Source organism: Eutrema salsugineum, unplaced genomic scaffold (assembly GCF_000478725.1).
Source record: "Eutrema salsugineum unplaced genomic scaffold, Eutsalg1_0 scaffold_1, whole genome shotgun sequence".
Classification (NCBI taxonomy): Eukaryota; Viridiplantae; Streptophyta; class Magnoliopsida; order Brassicales; family Brassicaceae; genus Eutrema; species Eutrema salsugineum.
The window spans coordinates 5,932,001-5,946,126 of NW_006256909.1; the positions used below are offsets into that span (position 1 = coordinate 5,932,001).

The 14,126-nt window shown below is 40.8% G+C and overlaps 4 protein-coding genes across 8 annotated transcripts; 2 read left to right on the forward strand and 2 right to left on the reverse strand.

Annotated features, from left to right (window-relative positions):
* Nucleotides 1-329: 329 nt before the first annotated feature.
* LOC18029418 (regulatory protein NPR1) lies at nt 330-3,655 on the reverse strand. Of its 4 annotated transcripts, none has more exons than XM_024148587.1 (5): nt 2,893-3,655; nt 2,092-2,827; nt 1,743-1,943; nt 1,346-1,600; nt 330-1,196 (listed from the first exon to the last, which is right to left on the reverse strand). In XM_024148587.1, exons 1-5 carry the CDS (start codon nt 3,454-3,456, stop codon nt 1,159-1,161), a joined length of 1,794 nt encoding a protein of 597 aa, XP_024004355.1. In that variant the 5' UTR covers nt 3,457-3,655; the 3' UTR covers nt 330-1,158. The 4 variants fall into 4 exon arrangements, with proteins under 4 accessions (XP_024004355.1, XP_024004357.1, XP_024004354.1 ...); XM_024148589.1 differs by having other exon boundaries at nt 1,307-1,600; XM_024148586.1 differs by having other exon boundaries at nt 331-1,083.
* A 243-nt stretch (nt 3,656-3,898) lies between these two features.
* On the forward strand, nt 3,899-7,133 carry LOC18029420 (casein kinase 1-like protein 1). 2 transcript variants are annotated; one of them, XM_006413168.2, is made up of 14 exons: nt 3,899-4,336; nt 4,433-4,473; nt 4,638-4,707; nt 4,816-4,964; nt 5,060-5,155; nt 5,249-5,319; nt 5,418-5,479; nt 5,598-5,661; nt 5,744-5,828; nt 5,912-6,038; nt 6,119-6,201; nt 6,279-6,342; nt 6,447-6,574; nt 6,680-7,133. In XM_006413168.2, exons 1-14 carry the CDS (start codon nt 4,261-4,263, stop codon nt 6,947-6,949), a joined length of 1,386 nt encoding a protein of 461 aa, XP_006413231.1. In that variant the 5' UTR covers nt 3,899-4,260; the 3' UTR covers nt 6,950-7,133. The 2 variants fall into 2 exon arrangements, with proteins under 2 accessions (XP_006413231.1, XP_006413230.1); XM_006413167.2 differs by having other exon boundaries at nt 6,683-7,133.
* Nucleotides 7,134-7,199: 66 nt separating this feature from the next.
* LOC18029421 (glycylpeptide N-tetradecanoyltransferase 1) lies at nt 7,200-9,026 on the forward strand. Its single transcript, XM_006413169.2, has 2 exons — nt 7,200-7,317; nt 7,574-9,026. The coding sequence occupies exon 2, from the start codon at nt 7,576-7,578 to the stop codon at nt 8,872-8,874; it is 1,299 nt and encodes a 432-aa protein (XP_006413232.1). The 5' UTR covers nt 7,200-7,317; nt 7,574-7,575; the 3' UTR covers nt 8,875-9,026.
* Nucleotides 9,027-9,324: 298 nt separating this feature from the next.
* Nucleotides 9,325-12,197, reverse strand: LOC18029422 (disease resistance protein RPS2). Its single transcript, XM_006413170.2, has one exon. The coding sequence runs from the start codon at nt 12,150-12,152 to the stop codon at nt 9,423-9,425; it is 2,730 nt and encodes a 909-aa protein (XP_006413233.1). The 5' UTR covers nt 12,153-12,197; the 3' UTR covers nt 9,325-9,422.
* Nucleotides 12,198-14,126: the final 1,929 nt, after the last annotated feature.

Below are 14,126 nucleotides of genomic sequence, written 5' to 3' on the forward strand. Positions count from 1 at the left end.
AATTAACTGCCATTTAAATTTCCTAAGGTTATAAATAAGATTATTCTCTCTTTTTTCTTTCAAGTTCTGAAACTTTGAGTTATCTATGTTACTAAAATAGTATAGACTTGTGTGTTCCATGTCATTTTTTAATGTGTTAATTTATTTCAATGTCAGCCAAAAATTTCAATGGCTATGCAAAATTGATTACTTTTTTACCAAAAAAAATACTCTAACAAGAACTTTAGTTATCATCACATAGTTAAAAACAAGATGTTGTGAAATCTATTATCTAGTTTAATTTTTTTTCAATATTTTAAGAAATTAAAATAAACAAGTAAGCAAAAGATGAATTTGTTTCGGAGACGTTTATCCAATAAGTTTCATTATGGGAATATTCCATAGTAGTGGCCAAAGGGCCAATAACCAACCGGCCAAGATGTTGATTTTCTTGGCTTGCTGTCTCAAAAAGGAACGAGAAACAAAGGTTGCGGAATAAATCACTCACTCTTGTCCTCGTTCCTCTGCTTCTTTAGATTGGTAAACAAAATCTTTCATAATCCTTAAACAGAAAACCGAAAACTTACTACCGCTTAGCAAATTATCAACTGCTTGCTAATGCAACAGAGGCTTTGACATTTCCCAACCAAAAAGTGTATTTCAAGAGAGACGAAATGGTTAGGTAAGCAGCTCCATTGATAGATCAAAGAAATTGCTCAGAAATAAAGAAGCGGTTCCGGGAGAAACTATTGAACCTTCTTGAGATACTGGATGGTTGCATCATTAGAGGATAATGCCAAAAGAAGCACTTGACTTGATCCTGCACCAAATTCTGGATAAAAGCCTAGCAGTGCTGCTGAACTTCAAGGAGATCAAAAAGAAGATATCTGAAACTCTTATTAGTACCAGTCTCTGAAAAAACAGAGACATCATGGGCTTGTGTGCTTCAACCCATTACTAGCTGATGTAGCCCCCTGTCCTAAGAACTTTAGACTCGGGTTTCTGTGTTCATTTCTTGATCTCCCTGCACCAACAAGCGTTGCAAAGGGAATACCCAGTAGATGAACCATTTGTCATTTTTTCGCACTTTGATTCTTGGCAACTCTGTAAAACCGTCATGGTTTATTATTCATGTACACACATATATACATATATATCACAGTTCAGAAAATCGCTGATTCAAAAAGTTCCAGCATTTCGTTGAAACACACCTGCAGCTGGAATACACATGATGCAAAGTGAAGAACAAAACTATATAGAGCCAACGATAGACAGAGACAATAAGAAGCATGAAAATTGAAATATATATGGTACAACAAATATTTACCCCAACAATAGTTTCACCGACGCCGGTGTGAGAGTTTACCATTAGACCCCTTTGTAGCAGTTGATTTCGATGTGGAAGAAGACGAAGCTGAGGGAGACGACTTTCCCAATTCCTCCTTGTCCTTACTAAAGGCGTTTTGCAGATTCTTCTGTATTTCCATGTACCTTTGCCTCTTTTGCAGTCGTTGCTCAGGAGTGTCTTCCTCTATGCAAGCCAATATACTCAAGTCCTCAGAGTCCATAATCTCATCGAGCTCTGCCGAACAGCGTGGGAAGAAGCGTTTCCCGAATTCCACTGATGATACAAAATTTTAAGGAAACAAGCTCAGGCAGGGTTCATTTCAGTTATATATTACAAGTGACATATCCATGTTTAAAGATCATTTAGTTTTCTCCTTTGTTGATAACAAGTAGATGAAACGGGTGAGAAATAATACCGGTTTTAGAAAGCGCTCTTAGTCTACTCCGATGCGTTTCTAGGATTTCGAAAGGTGCCATGTATTGGTCTGGTGATGCCCTCTTTCCACCAATGAGACAGTCATCGAGGCTAGTCACTACAAACTCGCATGTTCCATTCATTTGGGCGATGTCCATTGCAACTTGTGCTTCCATTGGAAAGAGACATCGAGCCATTTGAACTAAATAGCAGATAGGAAGTATAGTTATCATTAGTTCACTCGATCTCCTAACAGAGCACACATAATCTTATTCATATAAGCGCTGAAGAACCTAATCTTACGTTTTGACCTTAATGTAAGAAATCAAGGAATAAAAGTTAATAGATACCTCTGTTTTCAAGATCAATCAACCGTATCTTCAACACATCAGCAGCCTCTGCAAGAGAGGGAGAAACGTCTGCAGGAAATGGATCTCGTTTGTCTGGTTGCTCTAGTATCTCTACGCATAGTCGGCCTTTGGAGGAAGGCTTGCCTTGCTCCGGAATATAATTATACTCAGCCGCCTTAGTGACTTGTTTTGCGATCAAGAGAGCGGTTCTACCGTCAAAAGATATTTCTGATGCATTTGCCCCTTTTGTCAATAGCAATGCTATCAGGTTTGGCTCCTTGCGCATTGCAGCAACGTGAAGCACCGTGTATCCCCTCGCATTTCTATGGTTGACATCCGCAAGCTCCAGTTTCAGGAGATCCGTCGCGGTTTTCACATCGCAATACGCAACAGCAAAATGAAGAGCGTACGCGTCGTCTAGATTCGTGTGGCCTTCGTTCAAAAGCATAACGACAAGCGCAACATCATCTGACTCGAGTGCCTTGTGTATATTCGAGACATGTTTCTCTGGTTCAGGTGCCTCAAAACCAAGCTCTTTACGGATGTCAACTATTTGCTTGACAATGTGCTGCGGCAATGACTTCTTAAGACTAACTATATCTACATTAGACTTGACAATGATCTCTCTACATTTTTCCAATAGCTTCATGCATGTTTTACCACAAATGTTAGCTAGCTTGAGTATGAACAAAGTGTCCTCTACGATAACTTTGTCTACAACATCCAGTAAATGCCTCTGCAATGCAAATAGAGCCGAGTTAGAAACCACTGCGATAGCAATTTTAGCAGATCGTGTTTTACCTGATAGAGCGTAATCAGTTCCGGAATCTCGAAGACGAAAGCCAAATATAGAACCTCCACCATGAAATCCACCGCCGGCCGGCAGGCCACGTGGCAGCAATTATCGTCTGCGCATTCAGAAACTCCCTTCGGCGGCGGCCTCACTCTGCCGCAATATACGTACGCCAAAACAGCCACCACGGAATCGAATCCGACGTCGTAATCCGTCGCGATTTTCTTCAGCTCGAGCTTCGCGACTGTGGATTTTTGCTCCTTCTCGGCGGCTGCTAACGCGCTCTTGAAGAAGGGGCTTCTCGCGGAGAGAACGCATCGATGGAAAGATACCTCCCGACCATCGGCGAGAACCAGATAGGCGTCGCTGTAGAACGCTTCCGGCGAGTCAAACACGGACTCGAAGCTGTTGGAGAGCAATCGATACGCAGATACCTCCGGTCCGGCGAGAACTTCCGACGGATAAACAATAGATGACTCGGTCTTTTCCGTAGGTGCTGGTGTGGCGAAGAAGCTAGTGCTGCTTGTGTTGCTGATTTCATATGAATCGGAGAATCCCGCAATGTTATCCATCAACCGCCCGATGAATTCAGAAATTCGAGATCACAAGCAGAGAGATGGTGAAACTTCTCCAATCAACGAATAAACCTTATCAATCGAACCGCTTAAGATCGCAGAGAGAGGTTCGGGAGAGAAGATAAACCATTGACGAGCACACTAAGCTAGCGAGTGCCAAGTCAATGAGAGATATAGAGAGTGGTGGTGAGAGATGAAGGAGGCATCGACGGTCGGTAAATTTCCTGAAATGGCGAAAATGTAAAGGGAGAATTTTGGTACATTTGGAGAGCCAAATTTGCTTAACCGATTAAGAACCGAAGGTACAGTATGTCCAGCTTTCAAAACCAAACCGAACGGAACCGGAATATATGCAGAGGTGAAAATGAATTAAAAAACAAATTTACCTTACCCGCAAGAAAAGAGGCAACTTTCAGAAAAAAACATCCTCATCGTTTTCTGTCCATCAAAGCTCTTTTTTATCTTCGTTTTCAATTCTTGAGAGAGGAGAGAGAGGAGCATCCCAGAAAACGACATTCCGTTTAAATGGATTCTTTTCTCCAGATCGAGATGAGGAGGATGAAGATAATCATGGGGTTTTGATTTCTCAGGCCTAGTCGGCGAAAAAAAATCCGCGGAAATCTCCATTTTTCATTCCGTAATCTCATTGTTCGTGATCTCTGGGTTGTTCTGTTCTTTTCTGCGGAACTTCTGGATTGCTGGTGCGGCTGATTCCGGTTGGAACGGTTGTTTCGGGTTCCTCCTCTCCCATTTGAATCTGCGTTTGGGTTGAGATTTGTAATTAGGGTTTCGTTGCTATTGATGGAATCACGCGTGGGAAATAAGTTTCGGCTTGGCCGGAAGATCGGTAGCGGTTCGTTTGGGGAGATCTATCTCGGTTCGTCACTCTCTCCGTTTTCTTTTTTTCTGTATTCTCGAAATCGCCGTCTGAGTTTTGACATGTGTGCATTGTTGTTAACCTTGTGATTTTCAGGTACTAACATTCAAACGAATGAAGAAGTGGCGATCAAGCTTGTGAGTATTGTTGCTTGAGTTTGATCAATGTTGAAAGTAATTTGGCATTGTAAAAAATCTGGAGTTTTAGGGATTAGTAGCAACATTGTCACCACATGTTTTAGTTTGATCATGTTCAGTATGTTGAAATTTGAGATTGAATCTCCATGTTTTTGTTTTCCCAGGAAAATGTGAAGACAAAACATCCACAGCTGCTCTATGAATCGAAGTTATATAGGATTCTACAAGGAGGAAGTAATGATCCATATCTTCTGAAATATCTGTTCCCGATAATGAGCTCTTGATTCTTTGTTTTCCATTTCTGTTTCTTATGACCTCTGTTTTTGCCTTTGAATTTGCTAGCTGGTGTTCCAAATGTCAAATGGTTCGGTGTTGAAGGGGACTACAATGTTTTGGTGATGGATTTGCTAGGACCGAGTCTTGAAGATCTGTTCAATTTCTGTAGCAGGAAACTTTCCTTAAAGTCGGTCCTCATGCTTGCAGATCAAATGGTAAACCCCTTTGTCTTCATGTGATGCTTTTCTTTCATTTTGTTTGTCTATATTTTGCCGTTTTAGTAAAAAATATATTTGATTTTCTGTTTAAGATAAACCGTGTTGAGTTCTTCCATTCAAAATCCTTCCTTCACCGAGATCTAAAGCCAGACAATTTCCTGATGGGCCTTGGAAGGCGAGCCAACCAGGTTTATCATCTTTTGTCCGAACAATCTATACTTTCGCTCTTATTTTACTTTTGAAGAAACCATTAGATTGACTAAGTTTATTTCTTCCCTAAGGTATACATTATCGACTTTGGTCTTGCTAAAAAGTACAGGGATAGTACAACACATCAGCACATTCCCTACAGGTGAGGCAATATCATTATATCAGTTCTTGAATGTTCTTACTTCAAGCATGATGTGTCGTTATGTGATGACTGAATACACTTGTGATTCCCATTCGCAGAGAAAATAAGAACCTGACAGGAACTGCACGATATGCTAGTATGAACACCCACTTGGGAATTGGTAAGCTCAACAAGACCTGTTTCACGTTTATGTGTTCCAGTGTCTCTCCTTATATGTTTAAGTATCAAAATTTGACACACTCTGCTGTTATTTGTTTTCTGCTATTGTGAACCTCAAGAACAAAGCCGAAGGGATGATCTCGAGTCTCTTGGTTACATCCTTATGTATTTCCTCAAAGGAAGGTGAGTTTATGCTACATGCCTCACATCACTTCGTTTCTTGTAATGTTTCATTGTGATGACATGTGGAATATCTTGGTCTCAGTCTTCCCTGGCAAGGACTGAAAGCTGGAACCAAAAAACAAAAGTATGAGAGAATTAGCGAAAAGAAAGTTTCTACATCCATTGAGGTACATAAGTCCATTTCACAAGTATGCTGCTTTCTGACTCCGATTTATGTCCCCCTATCTGATTTTATATGATCGCCTTGTAGGCCTTATGCCGTGGTTACCCATCCGAATTTGCATCTTATTTCCACTACTGTCGGTCGCTTCGTTTTGATGATAAACCAGATTACGCTTATCTCAAAAGGATATTTCGAGATCTCTTTATCCGTGAAGGTTTTGAAAAAATTTCTTCTCTCTGAACGAGCTAGTCCACAAAGATCATTTTCTAAAAGGATTTCATTACTCTGTTGCAGGGTTTCAATTTGATTACGTGTTTGACTGGACTATCTTGAAGTATCAACAATCAAAACTAACTGCTCCCCCATCTCGTTCCCTTGTAAGTATGATTTGAGTTCTCGGTTAATCTCTCTCTTCTTGCTGGAAATAATCTGATCGAGTCTCTTTCTGCTGCAGAATCCTGCGGTTGGAACTAGCGCAGCGTTGCCTCCGGGCATTTCCAACATCGATAGATACACTGGTAGATTTCCCTGATGAGTAATTATTTCTCTAAAAATATAATTCTCATTCCTATGCACAAAACTTGGCATTGACATTGTTTGTTGTTCCTTTGTTGCACCAAAGGCGAGGAAGAAGGGAGACCGGTTGGTTTCTCACATACAGAATCATCTCGACGGAGAGTTTCAGGCGCTCTTGACAACTCCGGGAATCTTTCGAACCAACAGACATCCTCAATTACTAGAGACTCCATGGTATGAATATGAATTCCTCTACTCTTGTTCTCTCCCAATCAAACCTTTTGCAGGTTTAGAATTAGATACAAGTTACGTATTCAATACTATTTTTTTTGGGTGTAGCAGATCCCGAGCTCTTCATTGTTTGCACAATCAGCAGGATCATCGAGGAGAGTAACGGCAGTGAGTAGCAGCCGAGACAATTACGTTGGCGGCGAGGAGTTGCAGAGAAGCCGTACAGGTGATGTTAGCCGCGGAGGCATGATCCCAAGGAACTCTCCGGTGGAGGCGGCGAAGAGGTCTTCTTCCTCCACAAGAAGACAATACGAATCAGCCATTAAAGGCATCGATACTCTTCAAGTCTCCGACGACAAAACTCATCACCACCACTAATACAATAATTGTGTACTTGCCCGTATTGGTCAACGACCTCACAAGTTTCTTGTATGTTTTTTTGTCTTCTAAAAAGAAGTTAACAACACTACCAAAATTTAAGTACAGTTGAGTTGAGTTGACTTGATTGTCTCTTAACTAACGATGTCGTATCATTAGTGAAAGTAATAGTAAATATCCGGAATTCTGGGGCGCAATTCAATAACTACAAATAAAAAGGATGCACAAATTTAATAAATTTTAAAGTCAAAGCAGAACTCTTCGACTCTTCCATTTGGTTCGACCATTTTCCCTCGATGAGCTCACTCGCTGGAGCCCTAATCTGAGAATTGTTCCAGAGATCTGATAACTGTTTGCGAGGATATTCGGTGAGTTTTAGGCTTCCGTCGTCATCTTCATCTTTTCGTTTTATATTTATTTGGTGTCATCACTCATGAGATCTGGTTGATCACAGTCAGTTCCTGAATTCTCTTTCACTGTATTTCATCTGCACAAAACGATTAACAGCTAAAATGCGTAAACATATGATTGGGTCTAGCTTACTATGCAATGATGATTTTTTTGGAACATTTTTCTTGTAATCATGGTTTCATTGGAGTTTGTTATTAATTACTGTAATGGTAGGAATGGGCGACGACAACCCACCTCCTGGCAAAGAAAAAGCAGAACAAAATGTTGAAGTAAACACATTAGTTGGGGACGATGCTGCAATGGAATCTATAGCTCGAAGATTCCAGGACTCTATCTCAGTGGAAAAACCACACAAGTTCTGGGAAACTCAACCTGTTGGGCAGTTCAAAGACATCGGGGACACGAGTCTACCTGAAGGCCCAATCGAGGCTGCAACACCGTTGTCTGAGGTCAAGCAGGAGCCTTACAACCTTCCTGCTGCTTACGAATGGACCACATGTGACATGAAGTCTGATTACGTATGCTCAGAAGTTTACAACCTTCTAAGGAACAACTATGTCGAGGATGATGAGAACATGTTCAGGTTCAATTATTCAAAGGAGTTTCTTACTTGGGCTCTGCGTCCACCTGGCTACTACCCTAGCTGGCATATAGGAGTTCGTGCCAAGACTTCGAAGAAGCTTGTTGCTTTCATCAGCGGCGTGCCGGCTAGAATCAGGGTGCGTGACGATGTTGTGAAAATGGCTGAGATCAATTTCTTATGCGTTCACAAGAAGCTCAGGTCTAAGAGGCTTGCACCTGTCATGATCAAGGAGGTTACGAGGAGGGTTCACTTGGAGAATATTTGGCAAGCGGCCTATACTGCAGGTGTTGTGCTTCCGACACCAGTTGCGACCTGCCAATATTGGCACAGGACCTTGAACCCGAAGAAGCTCATTGATGTCGGATTTTCAAGGCTTGGTGCAAGAATGACAATGAGCAGAACCATTAAACTCTACAAGTTACAAGATGCACCAGTTACTCCTGGATTCAGGAAAATGGAACCGTGTGATGTCCCTGCTGTAACACGGTTGCTCAGGAGTTATCTTAGTCAGTTTCTCGTTGCGACAGACTTTGATGAGAATGACGTTGAGCACTGGCTTCTCCCAAGGGAAGATGTTGTGGACAGTTATCTTGTAGAAAGCCCGGAGACCCATGATGTTACTGACTTCTGCAGCTTCTACACTCTTCCTTCAACAATCCTCGGCAACCCCAATTATACAACACTGAAAGCTGCTTATTCATACTACAATGTGGCCACCAAGACTACTTTTCTCCAGCTGATGAATGATGCTCTAATAGTCGCCAAACAAAAGGGTTTTGATGTGTTCAACGCATTGGATGTCATGCACAATGAGAGTTTCCTAAAAGAGTTGAAGTTTGGTCCAGGAGATGGGCAGCTCCACTATTATCTCTACAATTATCGTTTAAGAAGCGCCTTAAAGCCATCAGAACTTGGGCTGGTGCTCTTATGAGCTCATGTATCATCTTCATAGTCAATTGGAATCAGCAAGCTGGAGTTTCGGGTTTTTTTTTTCATATTTGTTCTCAAAACTTGTTTGCCTATTTTCTTTCGTATGAACCTCTTCTCCAACCTCCCTTGGGATACTGATGTGAATTTAATTTATTGTCAATGGGAATTTGACGTTTCTGCAATTTTGATCGATACAGTTGTCACGGTTTTTAGTTATGCTTATGCCGTTTCATCTATTCCCATTTTTTATGGCTTTGTTTAATTGTTCTTGCATTCTCCATGACCTCTTTTTTAACTATATTCTGCACTTCACAATGTTGCTGTGCTCATAATCTGTTAAGAATCGGCATCTGTGGCTGCTCTGTTTTGTTCACTTCGGGTTATAAAGTGACATGTTACAGGCAGCAATGAAACGGCCATGCAGCTAACATATTGGTAAAGTCTACTCAAAACTCTTCATATTTCTCTAGCAACATTGTTAACATTCATTGGTTTTCATGTACATAATTGACAGATGTTGATTTGTACAGAGTGATCCTAACTCTCATATCAATTTGGAACAAAGTGCGGTAAGCAACAAAGCACTTTGTTTGGCTGATTCTTTTCCAATGCATCCCACCATTTCTCATCACAGTAAACTGTTGGCAAGTTCGTCAGGACCCTTTCCTGAAATGGGAGTTTCTTCACTTTGGGACAGTTAGTGATAACTAAAGTTTCTAGTTTTTGGAAAGAGAATCGAGATGGAAGGATGCTGCTTAGTTCTGGTAAGTCCCTGATTGACAAAGTCTTCAGGCTTGGGAACAATGCTGTATCTTCAACGGATGGGCTCTCCCGTTCACTAATCAGTTCCTCTAGCTCTCTGCAGTCGAACAGGTCAATCACCTCTAGCTTTGGGAGTTGCGGAACCCATGAGACGTTCTTCAGCTTGTGGCAGTGTGAAATGTTAATGCAACGGATATTCCGCAGACATTCTTGGCTTACAGAATTTCCCCACACTCTGCTTAATTTATGGAGGCTGTGTAATGTCAAAACCTCTAGACTTGGAAGCCAGTCATTTTCAACTTCTGTTGGTGGGATCAGGTACTCCAAGTCATGGCAGCTTTTGATGCTGAGTCTTCTCAGGCTCCTACCATGGTTACTGAGTGATGGGAGATCGAAATAGAGAAGACCATTGCACTCTTCTACGTGCAGATTCTGTATACGTTTGTGTAAGGCGCCAAACTCGTAGAGAGTTTTTAGTGTCTCCAGTGAGAGAATAGTGATGCCGAGTGTGGTGAGGTTTTCCAAGTGTTCCAAGTCGCCAAACCCGAGTTCTTCTATTTCATCTTCTCTAAAGCTCTGCAGTTCCCAACCAGCGTAACTGTAGTACAGGTTCAGAACCTCGAGTTTGCTCAGCCAACATATGGCATCTCGCGGGATCGTCTGGAGAAACTGAGTTCTTTGCAGGTCCAGATGCTTCAGCTTTCTAAGATTCCCAAGCTCTTGGGGCAATACACTTATCTTTGTTCCTGACATAGCTAGATGATACAACTCTACCAAATACTTAATAGACAATGGAATCTCAGTGATACTTATGAAGGACAAGTCAAGAACCCTTAGAAAAGGCATATGCGTGAAAAACCCTGTTGGAATCTTCTTCAAAGAGCCGTTCTGTTGGAGCATCAATGTTTTCAGATTCAGACATACCGGTTTTTCAGGCAAGGTCTGGATTCTGTTATCTAGCAATGAAATCACCAACGCTTGTCGCCAGTTTTCTGCTTTAGGTGCTTCAGTAAGTCCCATGTTAGGCTCTACTAGGATCAGCTCCTTATAAGTCCCCTGTTCAGAAGCCATCCATAGTGCAAAGCTTCTTACCACATTATGCATCTTCACCTGTGTTTTCTCATCTCCTGATTCCAACAAACACGCCGCTTTCAGATCTCCAATCAGAAAATATCCCTTGTATATAGTGTTGACGCCATGGGAGCTGGTGAGAAACCCTTCTCCGACCCAGTACTCAACAAGCTGTTCAATCTCAATAGAATGTTCTTCCGGGAACAAAGCGCAGTACAAGAAACAAGTTCGAAGCAGATCACTCTCGAGATTGTCATAGCTGAATTTCAAAAGTGCAAACACATAGTCCATACCCTTCATCTCTGCTGGAAACCTGTTCAGAACTTCACTCGCGTGAATCCACTCTTCTTCTGTCTCTCTATGAGCCATGGCCCCTCCTAATGTGATCAACGCCAGAGGCAATCCACCGCATTTACTCACAATAACCTCAGCGAGCCGGCGAATCGAAGGTGACTCCAAGAGATCGTTTCTTCCAACTTTATCACAGAAGAGCTCCCACGCGTATTGCTTCTCAAGAAACTCCACTCTCAACTTGAACTCCGCACCCATGTTGCTGCATAACGCCATGGATCGTGTCGTGAACATAACCTTGCATTTGTTTTCCCTGTCAGGTCGAGGAACTCCAGCTTTCTCCAAGTCTATCTCTTCCCAGACATCATCAAGCAGCAACAAGAACCGTTTCTGTTTCAAAGCTCTGTATATCTTCAAAGCTCTATGTTCCCCTGTCTCCTTCTCGTCCCAAGATAAACCCAAACTCGCTCCAACAGCTTGCTGAATTGTACACTCGCCGAATTCTCTGGACATTGTAACCCATATAAGTACATCATAGTGATGACCTTTTGTGATCAGCTCGTTATTAATGCTCTGCATCAGCGTCGTCTTCCCAACCCCACCAGGTCCATAAACCCCAATGATTCCTCTTTCTTCTTCTTCTTCACTTAGAAACTTCCAAACCTTTTCAATCATTGCAGTAATCCCAACCACAGACTTGATCGGTATCTCTCTACTAGTCACCTGAATCGACCCGCCATATGTTTTTATATCTTTAGACCGTTCTCTCAGCTCAGTGATGTTCTTCAATGTCGTCAAGACTTTCTTGCTCAGTTTGTGGTCGGCACAACCGAAGCAACCGAGGCATCTCCTCCGAATTCTTGTCCTCTGTTGGCGATGCATAAACCTTGCTATAATCGATTCTGCTTTAACCTCGGCTGCTTTCACCGCACTGAGCCACTCTCTGGCATGGTTTGTGCTTCTTCGTCCCTCTAGTTCGTGTTGCTGGATCCGTAGATTCAGGTCGTCACGTATGGCTTTCAGTTCACCGGTGGCTGTTTCGAGATCACTGATGGCTTGCTTAAGATCAGTCTTGTGTCCTCGTCTCCCTGCCATATTCATAGATTCACACAACACCTGAGCTAAGCCCACGAGTAGAGATGAGATGAAATCCATCTTGACGGTTTCTCGCTCTTTCTTTACTTGTCTGAGCAAACTAACTATTAGTTAATTATTCGCTTCCCATGGTCGATCTGATCATAGAGATAAGGTGAAAGTTGACTCATAAAGTCAAGTCAATGATAATAGGCATTTTGTGACTTGGTCCAAGAAACGAGTATATTTGGAAAAGGAAAACTAAGATATAGAGTAAATTAATACTACTAGTACTAACAATATTTCGAACCTTTATTCATGCTTCTTGTTAATGTTCCACTCGCCGAGTTAAGACCCACAATAACAAACCGGCCCATTAAGAGTCTTTCGATTCCAATATGTGTAAGACATTGAAATTTTGAATCGCCTTCTATACAGTGTCTCCTGCATTGTCAAATCAAGACCTCCATTGCTGACTTGCTAAAAAAGTCCTCATGTTAAGATTAGACTTTCTAGGAAATCGAATTGAGAAGACATATCAAGAGATGATGAGTTTTAATATATGAAATAAGATATAACCTGACCCTATACTATCCCTTTAAGCTCTCGAAATTTCTAAATGGTGATCGATTGCATGCTGATGCAGGAATGGCTAAAGTAGCATTGTTACATACTGATTCTTAGTTAGTACATTGATCATTATACGTAATTATTCTTATAGGAAACATATCATAATTGATATGAATTGATGATGCTCATAGACACACTACTCAGGATGTGGTCCATTTACTTTACGATGGTGTCATAAGTTTGTGGGATCATAAATAAATAAAAAACGCTTAAGAGTTGAAAATAAAAGTAAGTTTTCTCTTTTGTTAATGGAAACAGCATATCAAAAGACTCGAATAGCCTGTTTCACCGAAAATGGGAGGCATATATGATGTGAATGGATGTAATGATATACTACTTTGTCCCATATTTAATTAAAAACATATCTGTATATATAAAATTAACTAATGGTATATAGGACCGTTCTTTTTATTTAGTTCGGTTTTGATTACGAGTTGAACAACCCTACTACCTCCATTAACCGCTTTGCCCGCAAGGTAAGATAAAAGATTAACATAAATAAGTAAACATAAATAGAAATATCCACTATCCATGTTTTCTTGGCCATCTTCTCATTTTCTCTACTATTGATTTAAAAAGTTTTTTTCTATCTTTTTATTATATTTAGATGATTGGTTCATTGAACTTGAGGTGTCTTGGGTATTTTGTCTGATGCCCATCATCCAAAAGGACCAAAACCAAATTTCAAATTTCCATTTACAAAAGCAAATCAGTACACCATTGTCCAGTGAATACAGCACAAGTGGCACAAAACATATGGAACATGATAAATATTTTTGTTTATGAAGTTCTGTTGACAACCAAATATAAATTATTAATTGAGATATTTTAGGAGGGAGAAAAATAAAAAAAAGAGAGTTTAAAGACAAGATATTTACGGAAATTAAAGAGGCTGTCTTTGTCAGTGCAATGAACCTCTTTTTCTCTCATCTCTCCCGCCATCCTCAACTAACACATCTCCGACCGTACACGTCACCCTCTCTCGTTCACCAAAATCGGACTTTTTCCTCGTCAACGTGTCGCTCATCCATCGGTTTTCCGGTAACGTGGGACCCATTATTATTCACATTTACTTTCTTTTACTATATTTTTTTTGGACGGATTCTCTTTCGTTCGTTGCTCAATTATGTCCATGAGTCTATCCATAAAATGCAATCGGAATCATGTTTTATTTTATATCGCGACAACGATGAAATACAAGTTATCCGTATATACTATATGTTTCCTACTAGTATTAGTTTTGTTTTCTGGTCAATACAAAGACTTATAATGGTCGAAATTAATGGACTTCTTTTTCTCTGTAAGACAAAATGATTTCACGTACATTTTAACGTGTTTTTAACTTTTTATAATTCCACGACCGATCTCTTTTCTTAATTTGTTTAAGAAAATACAAAGACCAATTTCTTTCAGCTGTGCATAACC

Coding starts and splice junctions, on each gene's coding strand:
- LOC18029418 (XM_024148586.1), bottom strand. CDS start 3,456: ATGGATAACATTGCGGGATTCTCCGATTCATATGAAATCAGCAACACA. Junction 2,828..2,892: donor AACTGATTACGCTCTATCAG/GTAAAACACGAT, acceptor TTTGCATTGCAG/AGGCATTTACTGGATGTTGT. Junction 1,084..1,345: donor TGCTACAAAGGGGTCTAATG/GTAAACTCTCAC, acceptor ACGGTTTTACAG/AGTTGCCAAGAATCAAAGTG.
- LOC18029420 (XM_006413168.2), top strand. CDS start 4,261: ATGGAATCACGCGTGGGAAATAAGTTTCGGCTTGGCCGGAAGATCGGT. Junction 5,156..5,248: donor TTGGAAGGCGAGCCAACCAG/GTTTATCATCTT, acceptor TTCTTCCCTAAG/GTATACATTATCGACTTTGG. Junction 6,343..6,446: donor CAACATCGATAGATACACTG/GTAGATTTCCCT, acceptor GTTGCACCAAAG/GCGAGGAAGAAGGGAGACCG.
- LOC18029421 (XM_006413169.2), top strand. CDS start 7,576: ATGGGCGACGACAACCCACCTCCTGGCAAAGAAAAAGCAGAACAAAAT.
- LOC18029422 (XM_006413170.2), bottom strand. CDS start 12,152: ATGGATTTCATCTCATCTCTACTCGTGGGCTTAGCTCAGGTGTTGTGT.